The sequence below is a fragment of the Schistocerca americana genome, chromosome 2 (assembly GCF_021461395.2).
Source record: "Schistocerca americana isolate TAMUIC-IGC-003095 chromosome 2, iqSchAmer2.1, whole genome shotgun sequence".
NCBI lineage: Eukaryota > Metazoa > Arthropoda > Insecta > Orthoptera > Acrididae > Schistocerca > Schistocerca americana.
Genome location: NC_060120.1, coordinates 604,846,290 through 604,871,017, shown reverse-complemented (window position 1 = coordinate 604,871,017; position 24,728 = coordinate 604,846,290). Strand labels below are relative to the sequence as shown.

At 43.7% G+C, this 24,728-nt stretch overlaps 1 protein-coding gene across 1 annotated transcript in view; it reads left to right on the top strand.

Annotated features, from left to right (window-relative positions):
• The window catches only part of LOC124595925 (ankyrin repeat domain-containing protein 6), a 674,032-nt gene extending 654,488 nt beyond the window's left edge, over positions 1 to 19,544 (top strand). The window contains exons 14-15 of the mRNA XM_047134839.1: positions 9,186 to 9,443; positions 19,206 to 19,544. Coding sequence (XP_046990795.1) covers positions 9,186 to 9,443; positions 19,206 to 19,381 — 434 coding nt within the window. The 3' untranslated portion in view covers positions 19,382 to 19,544. The remainder of the gene's footprint in view (positions 1 to 9,185; positions 9,444 to 19,205) is intronic.
• Positions 19,545 to 24,728: the final 5,184 nt, after the last annotated feature.

The following is a 24,728-nucleotide window of genomic DNA, read 5'->3' as shown; positions in this document are numbered from 1 at the left end:
CCTTATGTTTAGTAAACATAAGTGTCACACAGATGCTGATTAAACTACAGCAGTATATGTTACAAGAGAGGCACTGAGAATCATGGAGAGATTCACTGTTAAAAGTTCTGAGCATCCATTCCAAGAAGAGCCAGCATGCACATTACTTACTTCCAGATTATTTTGCAAAATGACCACAACTGAAAAATTAGACAAATTCAAGTTCATACAGAGACTTCCCAGCAGTCATTCTTCCTGTATACATTTACAATTGGAAAAGGAAATGAGGTAAATAATAGTGGTATACAAAGTACTCTCTGCTACAAGCTATAAGGTACATGTATGTGTTATAACCTTTAATCACCAGTAATTGCGTGGATATTCAAACACACTCACTTAGAAACAATAGCTGGTTACATGATAACAACTCAGTATCTCTTATTCGACTGCTGTGCCATGACATGCGGCCGGTGCCTTTCGTAGCTAGGTGGCGCTCCCGCGCTCAGCCGAGTTGCGGAGCGCCTCTATCGCCGTTTGCTCGTACTGTCGTGGCGGCACTGTTAAATGTCGTGGCACTGTCACAACACTTTTTCCCCCTTGAAAGAAAAAACACTCACTTTCTTGGAGACATGGACAGTGCGGAGACATCCATGGCCTATTGTGAGGCCCCGATAAGATCCCGCGGAGAGACACGAGAGTATGGTCGAAAATGTCCAGGATGGAAGCTCGTGCGTGGAACGTGCCTCCTGGACAAGATGATGGGTGAAAACTCCGGAGCAGCATCCATAGGTGTCATGGACCTGGGGGTGTGCTCCAGCGAGATGGGTCCCGGAGAAGGCGGCGTCGCGACTGGGGCCGGTTCCAGCGTACTCGGAAGCGGTAGTGACGTCGGCTGCATCAACACGTACGGTAGATCGGCAGCAGCGACAGGACTGGCTTTTCGGGCTGGTGGAGGCGGAGGAAGGGGCGGTGGCACCGGCGTGGCCACCACTCATGGGCGCATCTGGTCGTAATGGTAAACAACCATGCCGTCGTCCATACGTATTTCACAAAGCCGGCGGTCGCGAGGAGCCTTGACCACCCCTGGAATCCATTTAGGGCGAGATCCATACCCTCGTGCCCACACGTCGGTGCCCACCGAGTATTTTCCCGCACTAGGGGACACAGCACAAGGCCTGACAGGGTGAAGCAGGTGCAGTAGAGTGTCCTGTTGGCGGCCATGAAAGAGTTCAGCAGGGCTGCGATCACCCAGAGGCGTGAAGCGATAAGAACTCAGAAATTGCAGCAGAGCGTCATCTGTGGAAAAATCACTAAGGAATTTTTTCATCTGGCTTTTGAAAGTGCGGGCAAGGCGCTCGACCTCCCCATTCGATTGCGGATGGAAGGGCGGTGCTGTAACATGATGAATCCCTTGTCCAGTACAAAAATGACGGAAGGCCTGCGAAGAGAACTGAGGGCCATTGTCCGTGACGATCGTGGATGGAAGACCTTCTAGCGCAAAGATTTTGGACAAAGCCAGCGTCGTCGCCACAGTGGTGGGCGACGGACATCAAACAACAAACGGAAACTTCGAGAAGGCGTCAATCAACAGTAGCCAATAAGTACCGAGGAAGGGGCCGGCAAAGTCAGCATGCACCCATTCCCATGGCTGCGCCAGATCAGGCCACGGAGAGGGCATTGTACGAGGTGCAGCCAGTTGTTGAGCACACTGACCACACGCAGCAACCATGTGGGCGATGTCTGAATCAATACCGGGCCAATAAACGTGCCTGCGGGCCAGGAACTTAGTCCGAGAAATACCCCAATGGCCTTCATGCAACAGTTTGAGAACATCTTTGCGAAGAGAGGCTGGCACCATGACCCGTGGAGATGCGCCATCCGTGGCCAGAAGAACAACACCATCACGAACAGACAGACGAAGGCGCAAGGCATGGTAGTTGCGAAGGGGATCCGATGCCCGGCCCTTGGTCCTGTCCGCCCAACCCCGTTGAACAAAACCGATCACCTGACGCAGGACCAGGTCCCGCGCAGTAGCCGACGCGACCTGCGAACCTGTAAGTGGAAAATCCTCAACCGCACGACGTTCTTCCTCATCAATGTGGAAACAGAGTAGTTCATCACGATCGAAAACCGGGTCAGGGCCCATCGGCAATCGCGACAATGTGTCAGCGCTGGTGTGCTGGGCCGTGGGGCGATAGTGAATCTCATAGTGAAAACGAGACAAGTATAAGGCCCAACGTTGCAGGCGGTGAGCTGCCTTATCCAGAAGCGACACCAATGGGCTGAACAGAGAGACCAGCGGCTTGTGGTCAGTGATGAGGTGAAACTTAGAACGATACAAAAAAACGCTGAACTTTTTTAGAGCATAAATGATAGCGAGCGCCTCCTTTTTCATTTGAGGGTAATGCCGTTGCGCATCGTTGAGGGTCTTGGAAGCATAGGCGATGGGTCTTTCCGACCCATCCTCATACCGATGGGCGAGAACAGCCCCTAGGCCATACTGTGACGCGTCAGTCGCCAGAACCAAGTGCTGACCCGGACGGAATGTGACAAGACAAGGCGCCGACTGCAAATGAGCCTTCAGGTGGACAAAAGCCTGCTCACACTCGTCGGACCAACAGAAAGGGACGTTTTTGCATAACAGCTGATGCAGAGGATGAGCTACCGCCGCCGCGGATGGAATGAATTTGTGATAATAAGCAATCTTGCCTAGAAACGCCTGAAGTTCTTTGACCGTAGATGGCCGGGGTAGAGCGTTAATGGCCGCAACGTGCTGACGTAGAGGACGTATACCCTCACGGGACAAGTGGAAACCAAGATACACAATGGAGGGTTGGAAGAACTGTGACTTGTCCAGATTGCACCTCATCCCAGCCGAATGCAAAACCCAAAACAGTGAACGCAAATTGCGAAGGTGCTCCTCAGTGGAGGCCCCCGTGACAACAATGTCATCCAGATAGTTTATGCAGCCGGGAACGGAAGCCGTGAGCTGTTCCAAAAACCGTTGAAAAATGGCCGGCGCGCTGGCGACGCCAAATGGTAACCGCTGGTACTGATACAACCCACAAGGAGTATTGATGACGAGAAATTCCTTGGAAGAAGCATCCAACGGCAACTGATGGTACGCCTCCGATAAGTCAAGTTTGGAAAAGAACTGGCCCCCGGCGAGCTTGGTAAATAACTCCTCAGGACGGGGAAGAGGATAAGTGTCAATGAGGCTCTGAGCGTTGACAGTGGCTTTAAAATCACCACACAATCGCAGACTCCCATTTGGTTTAGAAACCACCACGATTGGCGATGCCCATTCACTGGAGGTAACAGGAAGGAGAATCCCTGAAGCTGTTAACCTGTCTATCTCAGCCTTGAGAGGTGCACGCAATGCCACCAGAATAGAGCGTGCCCAGAAAAACTTAGGGCGAGCTGTAGGTTTAAGAGTTATGTGGGCTTCAAAATCCTTGGCACGACCCAGACCAGCAGAGAACACGGACGAAAATTCAGAGCACAATCCATCCAGCTGCTGATACGGAATATCCTCAGATATGAGGTGCACATCATCATCAATGGAGAACCCGAACAACTGGAAAGCATCATAACCGAACAGGTTTTCAGTGCCCGCATGATCCACCACATAAAACGTGAGGGGCCTAACAACAGACTTGTAGGCAGTGGAAGCATCAAACTGGCCAATGATAGGAATTTTCTGTTTATTATAAGTTCTCAGATTTCGCGTAACTGGAGACAAGGGAGGGGAGCGCAACTCCAAATACGTGCGAGAATTAATGAGAGTTATTGCAGAGCCAGTGTCCACTTGCATGCGAATGTCTTTATCCATAACACGAACAGTAACAAACAACTTATTTGTTTGAGAAAGCACACAGTTAACATCCATGTCCGATGCCTCGTCCTCATCGACAGGAACTTTAGGGGACTCACACACAGAAGCAGTGTGGCCTTTTTTCCTACATGAATTACACATGTTCCAACGTTTTGGACACGCGGCCCTGTCATGCTGTACGAAACAACATGGACAAGAAGGAAGTGCGGAATGAACCTGCTTCTGTGGTTGCTGTTTTCGCTGCGAGCGTTGCGGCCCAACGCAACATTGTTTACGCGAGTGAACCGCCGCCACATCTTCGTTCTCCTGTGAAACAGGCAAATTGTCCGTGTCGAAAGTTGACTGTACAGCGCCTACATCACACCAAGCATCTATTTGCGAGCAAGCAGCGTGAGACACTTCAAAGGATTGAGCGATGCTTAGAACTTCCGACGACGACGGGTTTGGCAGTTGTAGGGCACGTTGCCGAACTTCTTTATCAGGAGCAAGCCGTAGTATAGCATCCCTAACCATTGAATCAGCATAAGACTCACGATGAGTGTCTGTGACAAACTGACATTTCCTACTCAGACCGTGTAGTTCCGCCGCCCAAGCCCAGTAAGATTGATGGGGCTGTTTACGACACCAGTAGAATGCCACGCGGGCGGCAATGGCGTGGGTGTTTTTTCGGTAACAGTTAGACAATAAGTCACACATTTCTTGGAAGGACAGAGAGGCAGGTTCCCGCAGAAGGACTAACTGAGATAGCAGCTGATAGATCCGTGGGGAAATCCAAGATAGAAATAACGCCTTACACATAGGAGCGTCGACAATGCCGAAAGCCAAGAAGTGTTGCCGCAAACGCTTCTCATAATCCTCCCAGTCTTCAGCGGCCTCGTCGTAAGGAGGGAATGGAGGCGGAGAAGAGGAAGACAGACAATGAGTAAGCGACGTCGACAACGCCTGAATAGCAGCCGTCAGCTGTGTTTGTTGTTCAATGAGCGCTTGCATAAGCTGTTCCATGTCTGCCCCATCACGAACACACAAATCCACAACGCAGTGAAAATATCCGACCTCGTCGCCAAAAAGTGTTATAACCTTTAATCACCAGTAATTGCGTGGATATTCAAACACACTCACTTAGAAACAATAGCTGGTTACATGACAACAACTCAGTATCTCTTATTCGACTGCTGTGCCGTGACATGCGGCCAGCGCTGTTCGTAGTTAGGTGGCGCTCCCGCGCTCAGCCGAGTTGCGGAGCGCATCTATTGCCGTTTGCTCGTACTGTCGTGACGGCACTGTTAAATGTCGTGGCACTGTCACAACAGTATGAGTGAGTACTTATGAGGTTGTTAAAACATATGAGGGGTTGGCCTGGGGAAAATGATTTGAATACTGGAGACTGAAGACAGTTTTGTTAGCAAAACCTATGCAAATGAGATGTGTCCTCTGTTCACCAGACAGTAAGCCAGCATCCTGAATTCAGCACTTGCAATGGGAAATGAGGTGGTAACATTGAATTCTTCATTATCAGGCTTAGCCAAATTTTGCCATATGTCATATAGTGATGGCTTTTGAAACTGTCAATGAAACACTGCTCATTAGATGAGTGTTTGACACACAACAGCTCCCTTATTGATCTTAAAAAGGAGAATGCCATGTTTCAGCATCAGGTTTAACCCTACCCTTCTAACAGTGCTGCCACCATCGCTGCTGCCACCACCACCACCACCAAAATAACATACAAGCTGCTCATGTGACATAATTGATAAAGGATTGCATCAGGCTGTCAGTAGAACACAAAGGTTCCAAGTCTGAATCCTAATCTGGCACCCAGATTTAATCCGTCAGGAAGTTTCAAATGAGCACACAGTCCGCTCCAGAGTGAGAATCATTCTGGAATGAGTAAAAAAAATATTTATGTTGTCATTTCATTCTCCTGCAAGCCTGGCATTTTTCAAAAGAATAATTCAACTTTCAAGTTTGGCAATGCAGAAAACAAGTTTTTCATCGCATGGTATCTAGCATAAAAAAAGAGGTCTTGCAACAGGTGAACAGTGCCAGGTGACAAAAGTTGTGTATGTTATTAGTGAAACAACAACAACAAAGGCAAACATACAAGACAGAAGCAATGTAAATCTGAAGTAGATGTACTGTTAACCAACTGAGTGTTGTGGACATGTTCACATACAGTGTCATAGCTTTCCCCGAAGTGCTGTGGACATGTTTACTAGTGCCACTAGATTGACTCCTGTGTTCTCTGGATGCAACACACAGCTGTAGCATGTCACAATCTCACAGTACCTGTTCAAAATCCTGATTGGAATATTTGCATGCTGATGTTTGATTTTAAGGATGCTTTATGTTTTTTAATATTTTTCAGTATTGACACCAGATTACAGTTACCATCGTCCTATTCAGTATAGACAGGACACGGTCCAGTAATTTTTGTTTTATTTTATTTTATTTTTTTCTTTAAAGAAAAGTTATAGAGGTTCTAGGTTCTACTGGTAGTAGAACTGACAGTGACAATTTTTTACGTCAATAACTGATGATTTCTATAACATCTGAGAGTTCCATTCCCGAACCACACATGTCAGCTGGCATAGTAGTCTATTTTTCCTGGCAGATATTTAATTAATTCTTCAGAATATCAGTAATCTTAAAGACACTGTGAAACTCTTTGAAATATAATATGCTTTGGGTATATTTGTAAAGGGGAAGAAGCGATTTTCAACCAGTTATGCATGTACTAAGAAATACTGATGAAATGGCTAGTATTTTTCAAATTTCAAAGATACTGGACATAACAAGCTTTGTTGCTATTTGTCATCCCTCATGCCCTGGATGAAAGAGTTGAAAACTGTCAATCGCTGGTCCTGAAAAGTACTTTTGAACACTTAAGTTTCCAACAAATTTATATTCTGAAATCATTCTGTGTTACCTCCAAGAATGTTCCACTTCAATAACTTTGTTGTTACCAAAGCAGAAACTGTATTCAAAATTGAGAAGACTAATGGCAAAGTTCATGTAGTTTTCTGATAACCTTTTGATCCATGATAAAAGCTTTCCAGTGGCAAAAACCAATTTTAGTTGAAATTGCAGTTATTCCAAACAGTGTATCTGAACCAAACAAAAAGTTTGGATTGAAAACAATCCTCAGTGACTGATGGACTATTCACATGTGAAAATTTTGTCTTGTATGTTGGTGCAATTACATAAATTGATTGAATTCAACATCACCATGAAGAGAACTATTTGGAATGAGGGTATACTCCTTATGTTGACAACAGATTTGGAAGCCAAGAATTGTTTGTTTGCTTTTAAAAGCAGGCAATAACTGCATGTGATATTGTTTGTAGTAGAGAATGAAATAAGTAAAAAATTAAGGAGAAATTCAGTTTATGGCAGCTGATACAGGGGGGAGGGGGGTGGGGGGGGGGAGGTATTTAATAAAACAATTGTATGTCCACTAAATTACACTACTGGTCATTAAAATTGCTACACCAAGAAGAAATACAGATGATAAATGGGTATTCATTGGAAAAATAAATTATACTAGAACTGACATGTTATTACATTTTCACACAATTTGGGTGCATAGATCCTGAAAAATCAGTACCCAGAACAACCACCTCTGGCCGTAATAATGGCCTTGATACACCTGGGCACTGAGTCAAACAGAGCTTGGATGGCGTGTACAGGTACAGCTGCCCACGCAGCTTCAACACAATACCACAGTTCATCAAGAGTAGTGACTGGCGTTTTGTGATGAGCCAGTTGCTCGACCACCATTGACCAGACGTTTTCAGTTGGTGAGAGATCTGGAGAATTTGCTAGCCAGGGCAGCAGTCGAACATTTTCTTTATCCAGAAAGGCCCGTACAGGACCTGCAACATGCAGTAATGCATTATTCAGCTGAAATGTAGGGTTTCGCAGGGATCGAATGAAGGGAGCCACGGGTCGTAACACATCTGAAATGTAACATCCACTGTTCAAAGTGCCGTCAATGCGAACAGGAGGTGACCGAGATGTGTAACCAATGGCATCCCATACCATCACGCCGGGTGATACGCCAGTATGGCACTGACAAATACACGCTTCCAATGTGTGTTCACCGCGACGTCACCAAACACGGATGCGACCATCATTATACTGTAAACAGAACCTGGATTCATCTGAAAAAATTACATTTTGCCATTCGTGCACCCAGGTTCGTCGTTGAGTCCACCATCGCAGGCACTCCTGTCTGTGATGCATCGTCAGGGGTAACTGCAGCCATGGTCTCCGTACTGATAGTTCATGCTGCTGCAAATGTCATCGAACTGTTCATGCAGATGGTTGTTGTCTTGCAAACGTCGCCATCTGTTGACTCAGGGATCGAGACATGGCTGCACGATCTGTTACAGCTATGTGGATAAGATGCCTGTCATCTCGACTGCTAGTGATACGAGGCCGTTGGGATCCAGCACAGCGTTCCGTATTACCCTCCTGAACCCACCGATTCCATATTCTGCTAACAGTCATTGGATCTTGACCAACGCAAGTAGCAATGTCGTGATACCATAAACCACAATCACGATAGGTTACAATCCGACCTTTATCAAAGTCGGAAACATGATGGTACGCATTTCTCCTCTTTACACGAGGCATCACAACAACGTTTTACCAGGCAACACTGGTCAACTGCTGTTTGTGTATGAGAAATCGGTTGGAAACTTTCCTCATGTCAGCACGTTGTAGGTGTCGCCACCGGCGCTAACCTTGTGTGAATGCTCTGAAAAGCTAATCATTTGCATATCACAGCATCTTCTTCCTGTTGGTTAAATTTCGCGCCTGTAGGACGTCATCTTTGTGGTGTAGCAATTTTAATGGCCAGTAGTGTAAAAACGTATTTATATTTCATCAACTTGGTCTGAAGACACTCACCTCCCCTCCCCCCCCCCCCCCCCCCCCTTCCACACACACACACACACACACACACACACACACACACACACGCACACACACATAAGGAAAAGTTTGAAAATGTGTGCAGTACATATAAATAGTATCCAGACAATTAGAATTTCTGATTTTGAATCTTTGCTCTAGGTGAATTACTGCGGTGATGGGACTTATCTGACAGTATTACATGCACTTGAAATGTGAACTACAAACAATTGAAAATGGGGCTTTCAATGTACCAACTAAAAAAGAAATCAAATAATTTACAGTACTTTATCTATGGAGTTATTTTCTTATCAACAAAAAGTATTTGGACAATATAATTATTAAGTAATTAATTTTGCTTACTAATATGGTTAGGGCATTTTTAAGTACATTTATATGTGCATCATTCTAAAAGAAAATGTATTCCGTATCATGCAAGTACTATCTGTATTTACAGCCATCCAGAAGTGCTACAGCCATCCATCTGAGCGAGTTGGTGATAGCTCAGATTCAAGTGAAGATGAGTGTGAAGGTCAGGCTGCCGCAGTGGTGCCAAATTATGAAAATGTCTGCCCTCAGCCTGATGCCTCACAATTGGCCAGGCAGCGTGTTGGTGTCTACAGCCCAACACATGAAGCTAGCGATCTTCATAATGATTCAGGTTACAGTACAAGACTGTATGGCAGTTCTAAAGGACCTTCACCCTCTTTGTCAGGTAAATGCAAAAACATTACAAAAAGGTTGATTATTCTTAAAGAAAGTATAATTTTCTGGGTGGTATATAATACTATGATGCCCTTATGTTGTTTTGTTCCTCAGCATCATTTACATAAACCTTCAATACATTGGAATATGTTTTCTTGTCCCCAGTTTCTCTGCTAGCTTTTGCAAACAGGACTCCTAGCAGAAGCCAGTTTTTTGCCTGTCTACACATTTATCCTTTGATGATATTCTGCAAGCAGATTTTCTCCATCCAATACAACTAATTTATCAGTTCATTGCTCACATTGGTCTGTTAGTCTGTGTGCATATGATTTCTTATTTACACTGAGTGCAGGGAAAGGAACAACCAGAGCATGCAAATTGGGACAATATGGAAACCAGACATCTTATTAGATTATTTGAAAAAGATCCTCTACTAACGAAGTAAATAGGAAATTAAATGGGAAGGGGGAATGAAAACTGTTCAGAAACTGAAGTTTTGGGACACAGAAAGTTGTGACTATCTACTTTTTGCATTGAGCCTGTCTTATGGTCCTGCATAATGAAAGTTTTCTTTCTGGATATAAGAATTACTTTTTTGTTTCAAAGTGCAATGAGAAAAACTACACAACTGTTGCAGGTATAAATATGCCACAGTACAACTGAAAGGGTTGGCAGAAGAAAGTGCTAACCCACAACAGCATATTTTGAGTTTAATAAACAAGAACAAATGTAATAAGAGAAGATAACAATTGAAAGGATTGATTGCTATTCGTTACATACATGAGGCTGTCAGTTGCAGGCTGGCATGCACAATGAAAAAGAATGCTAGATATATTCTGTGATCACACACCCTATCCTCATTCCTTCACAACCTCAAACACCTTATTTCCATCCACTTCACTTGGTTCTTCTCAACCTCCCATGCAATCTAGCCACCTGTGGATGTTGTATCTGCAACTCCCTTGCACTGTATGCTGAAGATATCACAAAGGCCTTCACAGATATGCACTATCCCCCAGACCTAGTCCCCAAATAGATTTCCCATGTCGTATTTCCCCCCCCCCTCCCCCCACACACACACAAAATCCCCTCACCACCCTCAAGATTCAGCTATAAAGGAGCATCTCCTCATCACCAAATACCACCCCGACTGGAACAACAAAACCACATCCTTCATCAGGGTTTGGATTATCAATCATCGTACCCTTACATGAGGGACTCCCTACCCACCACCCTTCCCAGCTCTCCTAAAGTGATGTTCTGCTACCCCACCAACCTAGTATACCCCACTCCATGCCACTCCCAACTCCATTCCAAGTGCAAGACCTGCCCAATCCACACAGCGCACACTTCCTATTCCAATAGTCACAGGCTTATCCTACCTTATCAGAAGCCAGGCCACCAGTGAAAGCAGTCATGTCGTGTATCAGTTGTGCTGCAATCATTGTTTAGCTTTTTATATTGGTATGACTACCAACCAGCTATCCACTATGAAGAATGCCCAATGCCTTACTGTGGCCAAGAGAAAAGTAGACCACCCGTAGCTCAACATGGAGCTAAGCATGACATGCTTGATTTCAATGACAACCCAGCCATCTGGATCCTCCTCACTAATACCAGCTTTTCTGAACTGCAAGGATGGGAGTTATCCTTACAACACACTAGTCTTCTTCTTCTTTATCATCACCTTGTCCCACGTCACGTAGGGTCGGCGTTGCTCTTCTGCATCCTTCTCCTCCATAGTACTCTATCCATTGCCTCTTTCTTCTTCCATCCTTTCTCCCTTAGGTCCCCGGATGTCTTATCCTTCCACCTCGTCTTCGGTCTTCCTCTCCTTCTCGCTCCTTCAGTCTTTGTATCTTCAACTCTGTTTCCGATATACTCTTCCCCTTTTCTCTGTAAGTGTCCGTACCACCTTAGCCTGCTCTCTTGTATCTTTTTCCCCATGGGCACACTTTCACAGCTCCTCTAACCAATTCATTTCTAATCCTGTCCTTCCTTGTTATCCCACACATCCACCTCAGCATCCTCATTTCCGTCACTTCCATCTTCCTTTCCTGGGCTACTGTGATTGGCCATGTCTCTGCCCTGTATATCATAGCAGGCCTTACCACCGATTTGTACACTTTCCCTTTAAGCCCAATGCTCGCCTTCTTGTCACACAGCACTCCACTCATTTTCATCCAGTTGTTCCAATCACAATTTATTCTGTGTTATATCTCACTTTCCAGTCCTCTGTCCCTCTGTATGTACGACCCCAGGTATTTAAATTTGCAGACCGATTTCAGCTCATCATCCTGGATCTTGGAAGACCTCATCTGCACACATCCTTCAGTGCTAAATATTCTGACTTTGTCCTGCTAATTTTCATCCCTTTTTCTTCTAGTGCCTTCCTCCAATCCTCCAGCTTTTCCTCAAGTGTGTCGATGCTCTGCTCACAAAGAACCACATCATCCGCAAACATCATATTCCACAATGCTTCCTTCTTCACATCTTTCACCAGCACATCCATAATCAGGTCAAAGAGGTAGGGACTAAGCACAGACCCTTGATGTAACCCTACTTTTACTGGAAACTCCTTTGTCATGCCCACACTACTTTTCACCTGTGTCATTGCTCCTCTGTGCATTTCCTTCACTAACCTCACACACTTCTCCAGCATGCACTGCTCTCTTATGCTTCTCCATATTTCGTCCCTTGGGACTCTGTCATATGCTTTCTCCAAATCAATGAAAGTCATATGTAGATCGACTTGTAGCTCCCCGTGTGTCTCCACTATCCGCCTTAAAGCAAGTATTGCATCAGTCATTCCTCTTCCAGGCATGAACTCAAACTGTTCTTCACACACCACAGTCTCCTTGCATAATCTCGCTTCTATAACTCTCTCCCAAATGTTCATTGTGTGTGCCATCAGTTTAATACTTCTATAGTTACCGCAGTCCTGCACGTCACCTTTCCCCTTAAATATTGGGATCAGTACACTAGTTCTCCACTCGTCTAGCATCTCCTCCTGTCACCAAATCTTCTTCATTAAATCCCAAAGGAGCCCAATTCCATTTTTACCAAGATACTTCTATACCTCAATGGGGATCTTGGTCTGGGCCAACTGCCTTCCCATTTTTCATCTTTTCAACTGCCCGTTCGACTTCATCTCTATTTATATCCATCGTTAATCCTTTGTTTGCCCCTCCTTCCTTAGTTTTCACTCTTACATTTCCTTCATTCAGCAAGTTCTCAAAATAATTCAACCACCTTTGAATTATTTTTCCATGGTCATGCAGAATTATTCCTGTTTCACCTTTCATTTGTTTCAGTGCTGTTAGATCCTTAGAAGCTTTATCTCTTGATTTGCCTATCTGTATCAGTTGTCTCATATCCTGATTTTTCTGTAGTCGTTCGTATGCCTCCCTTACTGATTCAGCTTTAGCTTTAGCCACGGCTCGTTTTGCCTACTTCTTTGCACTTTTGTATGCTTGCCCATCCTGAGCACTTCCGGACGTATACCATTTCCTCTTAGCATCTTTCTTTTCCTTCACAACCTTCTGCACCTCTTCATTCCACCACCATGCTTCCTTATCTTTTGGCACCCTTCTCCCAGATGTTAACCCAAACACTTCCTCCCCAGTCTTCCTTATAACAGCACTATTTATTTTCCACCACTCCTGCACACTCTCTGCCAATTTTACCTTTCCCAGTACTTTTTCAGTAAACTCCTCTCAAATTTTTATCCTTTAATCTCCACCACTTAATTTTCCTTTCACATTGATTTATGTGTCTCTGTCTTTTACATACTTTCATCTCACAATCTGCTACAATCAACTTATGTTGTGTTGCTATTCCTTCACCGTATATGACCTTCGTATTTCGCACCTCCCCACTATTTTTCCTTCTACATAATATGTAATCAATTTGGCTTTTATTTTGGCTACTCCTGTATGTTATTAGTTTTTCTCTTTTTCTTTGGAAGTAGGTATTCGTAATCACTAGATCAAAAGCCACTGCAAACTCCATTATCTTTTTTCCTCTCTCATTTCTCTCGCCATACCCCCATCCTCCATGCACCTCTCTTCCCCACCTTTCCTTCCGCCAACATGACCATTTAGATCCCCTCTGACTATCACTCTTTCATTCTCTGGTATTCCGACCATTACTCCATCCAAATCTCTCCAAAATTTTTTCTTCTCGTCCTCCGCAACATCCTGCTTGGGGTGCATAGGTCGTCAGCACGGTTACTATTTCTCCGCCAATCATCATCTTTACATACATGATCCTATCATTTACTCTGCTGACTTCACATACCTCTTCTTGAAGCTCTCTGTGCAAAATAACTCCAATCCATTTCTTGATTCCGGGCTTGCACTACTGTAACCTTCAGCTAAGATCTTTGCCTTATTGCCCTTCCGCCTTGTCTCTTGCACACACAAAGCCTTTATCTTCCTCCTCTGCATCATGTCTACTATCTCTCTTCCCTTTCCCGTCATCATTCCCATGTTCAGAGTTCCCACTCTGATCTTGGATCCTTCGCAAAACGCCTCCCCCGGAGATCCGAATGGGAGGCTATTACTCCAGAACATTTATCTGGAGAAGCATCCATCATTCCTCTTGTTTTGGCAATGTTTTTACAGCCGGATGCCCTTCCTGGCGCCAACCCCCTTCCCTTGTTAGAGGGGCGGAGGCTTGCTAGTTTTGGTCCGCCCTTGGTATTTTATTTCCCGAATTCCCACCATATCTGGTGAGCATTCCCCTATCCGCCACCCAGGGAGGCGCCCAATGGGAGACTAGCAACTCCTCTCCTTACAAAACACACTGCTCCCGAAATCATCCTGGCCCCCAACCTAAGATAACTTATTGTCACTGCGCCCACCACTAAACAGTTTGTGCCCCCTCTGTCTTACCACCTCCTCCCAGCTGACATCCACTAACCTTCATTGTGTACTGCTCACTGCCAATGCACCCACCAAGCTTTTACCCTTCTCTGCTCCTCTCCTTTCCACTCCCCCCCCCCCCCCCCCCCTCCAGCATCAGGATGCTGACCAGGTAGCCATGTCTGGCACCTCTAGTCAATGCACACTATGCCAGGCAGCAAGGTTTCCTCGTCCTCTACCTGTATCCTCCTATCCCTCTCCCTTCCCTGCTCCACCTCTCTCTCTCTCTCTCTCTCTCTCTCACACACACACACACACACAGTCATCTCCTGGTGCTCTCTCTGGTCCATCCATAAAATCTTCCTACTCTGTAGCCCCACGTTTCTGCATCCAATCTCCTTCCACTAAAAAAAAAAAAATAAATAAATAAATAAAATATTATATATATACAGAGTGGTCCACTGATAGAGACCGGGACAAATATCTCACAAAATAAGCTTCAAACAAAAAAACTACACAGAACGAAACTTGTCTAGCTTGAAGGGGGAAACCAGATGGCACTGTGGTTGGCCCGTTAGATGGTGCTGCCATAGGTCAAACGGATATCAACTGCGTTTTTTTAAAATAGGAACCCCCATTTTTTATTACAAATTCGTGTACTTCGCTTTGTAATAGATGGCGCTGTAATAGTCACAAATGTATAAGTATGTGGTATCAGGTAACATTCCACCAGTGCGGACGGTATTTGCTTCGTGATACATTACCCGTGTTAAAATGGACAGTTTACCAATTGTGGAAAAGGTCGATATCGTGTTGATGTATGGCTATCGTGATCAAAATGCCCAACAGGAGTATGCTATGTATGCTGCTCGGTATCCTGGACGACATCACCCAAGTGTCCGGACCGTTCGCCAGATAGTTAAGTTATTTAAGGAAACAGTAAGTTTTCAGCCATATCTGAAATGTCGGCCACGACCAGCAACAAATGAAGACGCCCAAGTAGGTGTTCTAGCTGCTGTCGCGGCTAATCCGCACATCAGCAGCAGACAAATTGCGCGAGAATCGCGAATCTCAAAAACGTCAGTGTTGAGAATGCTACATCAACATCAATTACACCCGTACCATATTTCTATGCACCAGTAATTGCATGATGATGACTTTGAACGTCATGTACAGTTCTGCCAGTGGGCACAAGAGAAATTATGGGACAACGACAGATGTTTTGCACGCATTCTATTTAGCGATGAAGCATCATTCACCAACAGCAGTAACGTAAACCGGCATAATATGCACTATTGGGCAACGGAAAATCCACGATGGCTGCGACAAGTGGAGCATCAGCGACCTTGGCGGGTTAATGTATGGTGCGGAATTATGGAAGGAAGGATAATTGGCCCCCATTTTATCGATGGCAATCTAAATGGTGCAATGTATGCTGATTTCCTACGTAATGTTCTACCAATGTTACTACAAGATGCTTCATTGCATGACAGAATGGCAATGTACTTCCAACATGATGGATGTCCGGCACATAGCTCGCGTGCAGTTGAAGCGGTATTGAATAGCATATTTCATGACAGGTGGATTGGTCGATGAAGCACCATACCATGGCCCGCACGTTCACCGGATCTGACGTCCCCGGTGGAAAGTTGAAGGATATTTGCCATCGTGATCCACCAACAACACCTGACAACATGTGTCAGCTCATTGTCAATGCATGTGCGAACATTACGGAAGGCAAACTACTCACTGTTGAGAGGAATGTCGTTACACGTATTGTCAAATGCATTGAGGTTGACGGATATCATTTTGAGCATTTATTGCATTAATGTGGTATTTACAGGTAATCACGCTGTAACACCACACATTCTCAGAAATGATAAGTTCACAAAGGTACATCTATCACATTGGAACAACTGAAATAACATGTTCAAACATACCTACATTCTGTATTTTAATTTAAAAAACCTACATGTTACCAACTGTTCATCTAAAATTGTGAGCCATATGTTTGTGACTATTACAGTGCCATCTATCACAAAGAGAAAAAAGTGTTTCAACTAAAACATTCATATATCTTTACGTACTACACGAATACGTAATAAAAAATGGGGGTTCCTATTTTAAAAAATGCAGTTGATATCCATTTGACCTATGGCAGCGCCATCTAGCGGGCCAAGCCAGACAAGTTTCGGTCTATGTAGTTTTTTCGTTTGATGCTAATTTCGTGAGATATTTGGCCCGGTCACAATCAATGGACCACCCTGTGTGTGTGTGTGTGTGTGTGTGTGTGTGTGTGTGTGTGTGTGCGTGTGTGTGTGCGTGTGCGTGTGTGCGTACACACACATACTTTTTCACTGTGCCAGTCTACGATTAAACATCACCTCTATGTCATGAGTAGCAATCTCTCCTTCCGAACTGTTATTCCAGTCAGGATTTTCGGTTGTTTGATAAGACAGACCAATTTATATAGAAGACACCATCGTGTAGTGGTACATTTGAAAATACTTGTTACCAGCATGTGATGCACCCAAAATCAATACGGGATTGATGATTGGCACTATCTTCCATGACCCCTTCAATTAAAATAGCAGCCCTAAAACACATGAAAAACGTTTTGCATCACCTCAGTACCAGAATCTGTACATAAAATTGGAATAGAGATCAACAAAATCATAATATCCGCCCTTTTTATTGCTCATGAAAACTACACATTGCATGTTGTACCACCATACAGCGAGACCTTCAGAGGTGGTGGTCCAGATTGTTGTACACGCCAGTACCTCTAATACCCAATAGCACGTCCTCTTGCATTGAAGCATGCCTGTATTCATCGTGGCATACTATCCACAAGTTCATCAAGGCACTGTTGGTCCAGATTGTCCCACTCCTCAACGGCGATTTGACGTAGATCCCTCAGAGAGGTTGGTTGGCCACGTTGTCCATAAACAGCTCTTTTCAATCTATCCCAGGCATGTTTGATAGGATTCATGTCTGGAGAACATACTGGACACTCTAGTAGAGCGATGTTGTTATCCTGAAGGAAGTCGTGCACAATGGGGACACGAATTTGCCGTCCATGAAGACAAATGCCTCACCAATATGCTGCCGATATGGTTGCACTATCAGTCGGAGGATGGTATTCACATATTGTACAGCCATTACATTGGGAGTGAAGTTGCACATCATGCAGCCTACTGCGTACAGTTTGAGTCGTAACACAACGTCCTGTGGCTGGCTGCACGAAAAGCGTTATTCAATATGGTGGTGTTGCTGTCAGGGTTCCTCCGAGCCATAATCCATAAGTAGCGGTCATCCACTGCAGTAGTAGCCCCTGGGCAGCCTGAGCAAGGCATGTCATCGACAGTTCCTGTTTCTCTGTATCTCCTCGATGTCCGAACAACATCGCTTTGATTCACCCCGAGATGCCCAACTACTTCCCTTGTTGAGAGCCCTTCCTGGCACAAAGTAACAATGCGGACGCGATCAAACTGCGGTATTGACCGTCTAGGCATGGTTGAACTACAGACAACATGAGCTGTGTAGCTCCTTTTTGGTAGAATGACTGGAACTGATTGGCTGTCGGACCCCCTCCATATAATAGGCACTGCTCATGCATGGTTGTTTACATCTTTGGGCGGGTATAGCGACATCTCTGAACAGTCAAAGGTACTGTGTCTGTGATACAATATCCACAGTCAACGTCTGTCTTCAGGAGTTCTGGGAACCGGGGTGATTCAAAACTTTTTTTGTTGTGTGTATAATGGACAAAATTAATTATCAACCTGTAAAGTTGGAAAATCTTAAGCTTGCAGTGAGAGACACTGATAGCTATGAAAACCAACTGCATGTTAAGTCTATGACATTCTGACTCTGAATGAATACTGTATATTTAAGCAAAAGGAAAGCCATCTCCATACACACTACTGCAACACAGATTAAAAAGCTAGCATTAATCTGATAGAAAAACCCAACAATTAAAAAGTAGGGACCCATAAAATGATTTTACTTAGATACTTGTGAATTATTAAAGACAATAGCAATTGCAAGTGAAATCAGAGTGACAGCATCTCATCACAGCTCTTAATCTTGTTTACTTGGCTGCCACACCAACTTTGGTGAATGAAAAAAATTTCTGCATTGGTCTCTCTATATGCTAGAATCAACAGAAAGAGTCACTATCTTGCACGTTAATATGGTGTGAGTTACAAGGGATGAGATTTAAACTGACTTGCGAGTTTTTCCTTTTGCTTCTTTCACATTTAGCGATGTGCCTGTGAAAAAGCTAAGTACCACAGTGGTCTGGAGCCCACAGTGTACCATCTCCCACAGGCCATGCCTAGTAAAGCACTGCGATTTTCAAACCAACTTTCGGGTTCATTAGAGCTTTGCTTTATTTTGTCATGTCATAAAGTCCATGGACATACTGCTCGATCTGCAAGTGGACTAATACTGTAACCACTTCTCATTTTCTTCAGAATATCCTAAATAACATTTATCTACTAGATGAGAAATAATAACCTACCAAAAGCTTCAATACAAAGTTTTAAGAGGTTAACTGTGATTTTGGGGGGGGAAAAAAAAAGTTTTAAAGACGAGTGATACTTGTTTCAGAATATCAGAACAGTAATGAAATGTGCGTGCTGAAAGAGGGGAAAAGGCAGGAGGGGGAGGGACGACCTAACTGAATATGAAGTTGGAAAAATTGCAGTTTGCAACTCTTCTTCATTTCATGATTTAGAGAAATACATATACGGACATGTAATTAAAGTTAAAAGAAATATTCTGTTATAACATCTATGGTATGGCACACACTGCATGTGAATAATTGTGAATAAACTGTTATACAGCAGAATATGCCTTTTTGTACGGTTGACATGACTCTTATAATCGTTCTTTGTCTTTAGGACAAGTGGAGAGTGAAGCACATGTTCAGAAGACAACTATTTACTCATCCCAGAAGCAATTAAGAATCACTGACCGGCCAACCCATCACACACATTTAGGAATGTTACCGAAACAACGGTATGAACAAGAAGGAGAAGAAGATAGTAATAATATAGTGACCGCAAGTTTAGTGTGAAATCCCTGCACTGACTTGCAGTAAGCCAAATGTACACAAATTGAGCTTTAATCAAACCCAAACCTTTACTTTTATATGTTTCCAAAGTACAATAATTTTAAGTTTTATATATATGTACATATGTCACTTGTACGATATGCTGTGTGTGTAAATATGTGTAATTCTCAACAAATAAACTTATTTTATTAAAAACAAATTCTTAAGTCTGAATGTGCAAGAGGTACCAAAATTGCAGTTCTGTACCTGAAGTATGACAAAGCAACCCTTTACTGGTTAACAATTGAGATAAATTAGTTTTAAGCAGCAGTCATCAGCAAAAGAAAATGTATGACAAACAGAGTTGTGATAAGACATCTACAAACTGCTTCATTGGCCACCAGGTCCACACAAGAATAATCCACTAAAACTGATGGCTAGACAAGAGACTTTCCACCTTTCCCTCAACACTACACTTAATGAAAAACTTAGGATTTAGTGTGTTCAGAAAGTTGTGGCAGAATGTAAATTATAATGGAGGTGTTGGGTTACTGAGAAGCAAACTGGAAACTTTGCTAGCCTTCAAGCAAATTTCTTTTTTTTTGTTTTGTTTTTTGAGTTCTCTCTCTCACACACACACACACACACACACACACACACACACACACACCTGTGCAGGTACACTGTGACAGAACTGCAATGTGGGAGGCAGTGAAGTGTAGTATGGCTCAATGTAGCTATACAGTGTGTTAGTGTGTGTGTGTGTGTGTGTGTGTGTGAATGCCACATGCGCGTTATTCAGACACTGTTCCAAACAGAGCAGAAAAGATGTAACATACTACTGTGTGATGTTTCATACGTTGCTGTACTGTGTCACAGTATATTATGCATGGAGAGCAATCTTTGAATACAGAACAATAAACAATATTCACTTCTAAACTACACTGCCTGCAGAAAGAAAGAGTGAACTGCACAGAAGACATGTCAGATGTCAATGTAACTTCGTACACTTGGCAGAGTCTGCAAGGGGCCTCATTGCGTGTCCATTTGGAAGCTGGTCAAATTGTGTAATAACTGATTTGTGGGGCACTTGGATGTGACAGTGATCCGATGTTGAACAGCAGGGGAATTGGGGGCAGACATACTGACAAGGTTCTGGTCGACCACATCTGATTACCACAAAGGAGGATCGCTGTACTGTGCACCAAGCACACTGTAACCCCTTCACATCCATGCCTGGCCGTCTGAGAACAAATAATGGACTCCCTGCAACACTGTCATCCCACATCATTAGTCAGAGAGTAGCAACAGCCAGACTAGGTAATTAAGGTCCCATGCATAGGCTATCATTAACACCTCCAGTGCTCTGAGTGGTGCCATGACAGGGAAGTATGGACTGCTGATTAACTGCGTCGCATTGTGTTCAGTGATGAAATTCAATTCTGTACTACCCCAGATGACAATTGTTGGCAAGTATGGTGGTGACCAGGAGAATGGCCCCATGCTTTGGACAGGCACTGTGATGTTATTCCTGGCATCAGGGTGTGGGGAGCCATCGAACATGACTTCAGCTGATAGTGACGAACTGACAGCAAAATGGTATGTCAGACTTCATATGTTCGACTGTTACCTCTCATGTGACAGTATGGTGGTGCCATTTTTCAGGAGTAAGATGCTCATCCACACATGGAACATGTCTCAAACTGTGTGCATGATGTCGAGGTACTCCTGTGGCCTGAAAGATACCCAGATCTGTCCCCCTTCAATGTACATGGGACCAGTTCAGACATCAACTGCATCCCAGTGCCCGTATCTGGGATGACAAGGACCAGTTATAACAGTTTTGGGCCAGCTTGCCTCAGGGTAGGATACAAAACTTTACAACACACTTTCCACAAATGCATCAAGGGCAGAGGAGGCAGTGACGACATACTCCTAAGTGTGCTCAGACTTAAATTTTTTGTAAATCTGACAGTTATGTATCCACTGAAATAAAATCACATACCCTCTCATGCTGTGAAGTTTCATTTAATTTCCTCCTCCCCTTTTGTGTACTTTGCTAATTTTGTCAGACAGTGTATTTTAGCATAATTTCAGGCACTATACAAAACTACTCAAGTCTACAGCACGTGTCAAAATCTGAACAATATACTTCGTTCACCATCAGAATAAACCTGATGCAAACAAACACAAACATGACGATTGGTCAGCAACTGTAGCTTTCATACACTGCTGCTGTTCTGACCTTGGAAGTAGTTCCAACTTGTCAATTAGATATCTTATTACAGTCTCATTGTAAATGAAACTTTAAGACATTCAGATCTATCAACGGCCGTCAACATTTTTCTTAAGCATACTTTAGCTATTAATTTTCACGCTTCCTGCTTCATGGTGAAACACGTGCACAGAATGCCATTAACGGCTAGAAACAAGTTGTTTTTAATGTTTTTCACATTACAGAGAAAAATCAGCTTTGAAGTTTTTTGAGAAACACTCTGTTGTAAATTTAGTTAGTAGTTTGTAAATTATATCCATGGTGTAATTGGCAGAGTTCTCGATTAGTATAAGAGTAGGCTACTGGGCAGCGGTCTGAAACCTGTTGGAGCTGACTTTTTCTGTTTCAATACCTAAATCATTTAAATATGAAATTCATCAAATATATGGTAATTAAATCATACTTAACCATCATTTTTTCAAGAAAAGTGCATGTCTTCTAGTTTATAATTACACATCACGCGCAAATTTCTGGTTTTCATTACAAATCACAGTCTTAATTATCGATATTTTGTAAAATATTGTTGAAGCTAAGAAAAACATTACACAAATTTCTGGGAGATAAATGAAAAATCAAATATTTTTGTTCCAATATGCCCATTGTTTTGTAGGACAGATGTGGTCTCTCATGAGCCAGCATGACACTTGTCATAGAAACATCTACATCTACATCTACATCTACATTTATACTCCGCAAGCCATCCAACGGTGTGTGGCGGAGGGCACTTTACGTGCCACTGTCATTACCTCCCTTTCCTGTTGCAGTCGCGTATGGTTCGCGGGAAGAACAACTGTCTGAAAGCCTCCGTGCGCGCTCTAATCTCTCTAATTTTACATTCGTGATCTCCTTGGGAGGTATAAGTAGGGGGAAGCAATATATTCGATACCTCATCCAGAAACGCACCCTCTCGAAACCTGGCGAGCAAGCTACACCGCGATGCAGAGCGCCTCTCTTGCAGAGTCTGCCACTTGAGCTTGTTAAACATCTCCATAGCGCTATCACGGTTACCAAATAACCCTGTGACGAAACTCGCCGCTCTTCTTTGGATCTTCTCTATCTCCTCCGTCAACCCGATCTGGTACGAATCCCACACTGATGAGCAATACTCAAGTATAGGTCGAATGAGTGTTTTGTAAGCCACCTCCTTTGTTGATGGACTACATTTTCTAAGGACTCTCCCAATGAATCGCAACCTAGTACCCGCCTTACCAACAATTAATTTTATATGATCATTCCACTTCAAATCGTTCCGCACGCATACTCCCAGATATTTTACAGAAGTAACTGCTACCATTGTTTGTTCCGCTATCATATAATCATACAATAAAGGATCCTTCTTTCTATGTATTCGCAATACATTACATTTGTCTATGTTAAGGGTCAGTTGCCACTCCCTGCACCAAGTGCCTATCCGCTGCAGATCTTCCTGCATTTCGCTACAATTTTCTAATGCTGCAATTTCTCTGTATACTACAGCATCATCCGCGAAAAGCTGCATGGGACTTCCGACACTATCTACTAGGTCATTTATATATATTGTGAAAAGCAATGGTCCCATAACACTCCCCTGTGGCACGCCAGAGGTTACTTTAACGTCTGTAGACGTCTCTCCATTGATAACAACATGCTGTGTTCTGTTTGCTAAAAACTCTTCAATCCAGCCACACAGCTGGTCTGATATTCCGTAGGCTCTTACTTTGTTTATCAGGCGACAGTGCGGAACAGTATCGAACGCCTTCCGGAAGTCAAGAAAAATAGCATCTACCTGGGAGCCTGTATCTAATATTGTCTGGGTCTCATGAACAAATAAAGCGAGTTGGGTCTCACACGATCGCTGTTTCCGGAATCCATGTTGATTCCTACATAGTAGATTCTGGGTTTCCAAGAACGACATGATACTCGAGCAAAAAACATGTTCTAAAATTCTACAACAGATCGACGTCAGAGATATAGGTCTATAGTTTTGCGCATCTGCTCGACGACCCTTCTTGAAGACTGGGACTACCTGTGCTCTTTTCCAATCATTTGGAACCTTCCGTTCCTCTAGAGACTTGCGGTACACGGCTGTTAGAAGGGGGGCACGTTCTTTCGCATACTCTGTGTAGAATCGAATTGGTATCCCGTCAGGTCCAGTGGACTTTCCTCTGTTGAGTGATTCCAGTTGCTTTTCTATTCCTTGGACACTTATTTCGATGTCAGCCATTTTTTCGTTTGTGCGAGGATTTAGAGAAGGAACTGCAGTGCGGTCTTCCTCTGTGAAACAGCTTTGGAAAAAGGTGTTTAGTATTTCAGCTTTACGCGTGTCATCCTCTGTTTCAATGCCATCATCATCCCGGAGTGTCTGGATATGCTGTTTCGAGCCACTTACTGATTTAACGTAAGACCAGAACTTCCTAGGATTTTCTGTCAAGTCGGTACATAGAATTTTACTCTAGAATTCACTGAACGCTTCACGCATAGCCCGCCTTACGCTAACTTTGACATCGTTTAGCTTCTGTTTGCCTGAGAGGTTTTGGCTGCGTTTAAACTTGGAGTGGAGCTCTCTTTGCTTTCGCAGTAGTTTCCTAACTTTGTTGTTGTACCACGGTGGGTTTTTCCCGTCCCTCACAGTTTTACTTGGCACGTACCTGTCTAAAACGCATTTTACGATTGCCTTGAACTTTTTCCATAAACACTCAACATTGTCAGTGTCGGAACAGAAATTTTCGTTTATATCTGTTAGGTAGTCTGAAATCTGCCTTCTATTACTCTTGCTAAACAGATAAACCTTCCTCCCTTTTTTTATATTCCTACTAACTTCCATATTCAGGGATGCTGCAACGGCCTTATGATCACTGATTCCCTGTTCTGTACATACAGAGTCGAAAAGTTCGGGTCTGTTTGTTATCAGTAGGTCGAAGATGTTATCTCCACGAGTCGGTTCTCTGTTTAATTGCTCGAGGTAATTTTTGGATAGTGCACTCAGTATAATGTCACTCGACGCTCTGTCCCTACCACCCGTCCTAAACATCTGAGTGTCCCAGTCTATATCTGGTAAATTGAAATCTCCACCTAAGACTATAACATGCTGAGAAAATTTATGTGAAATGTATTCCA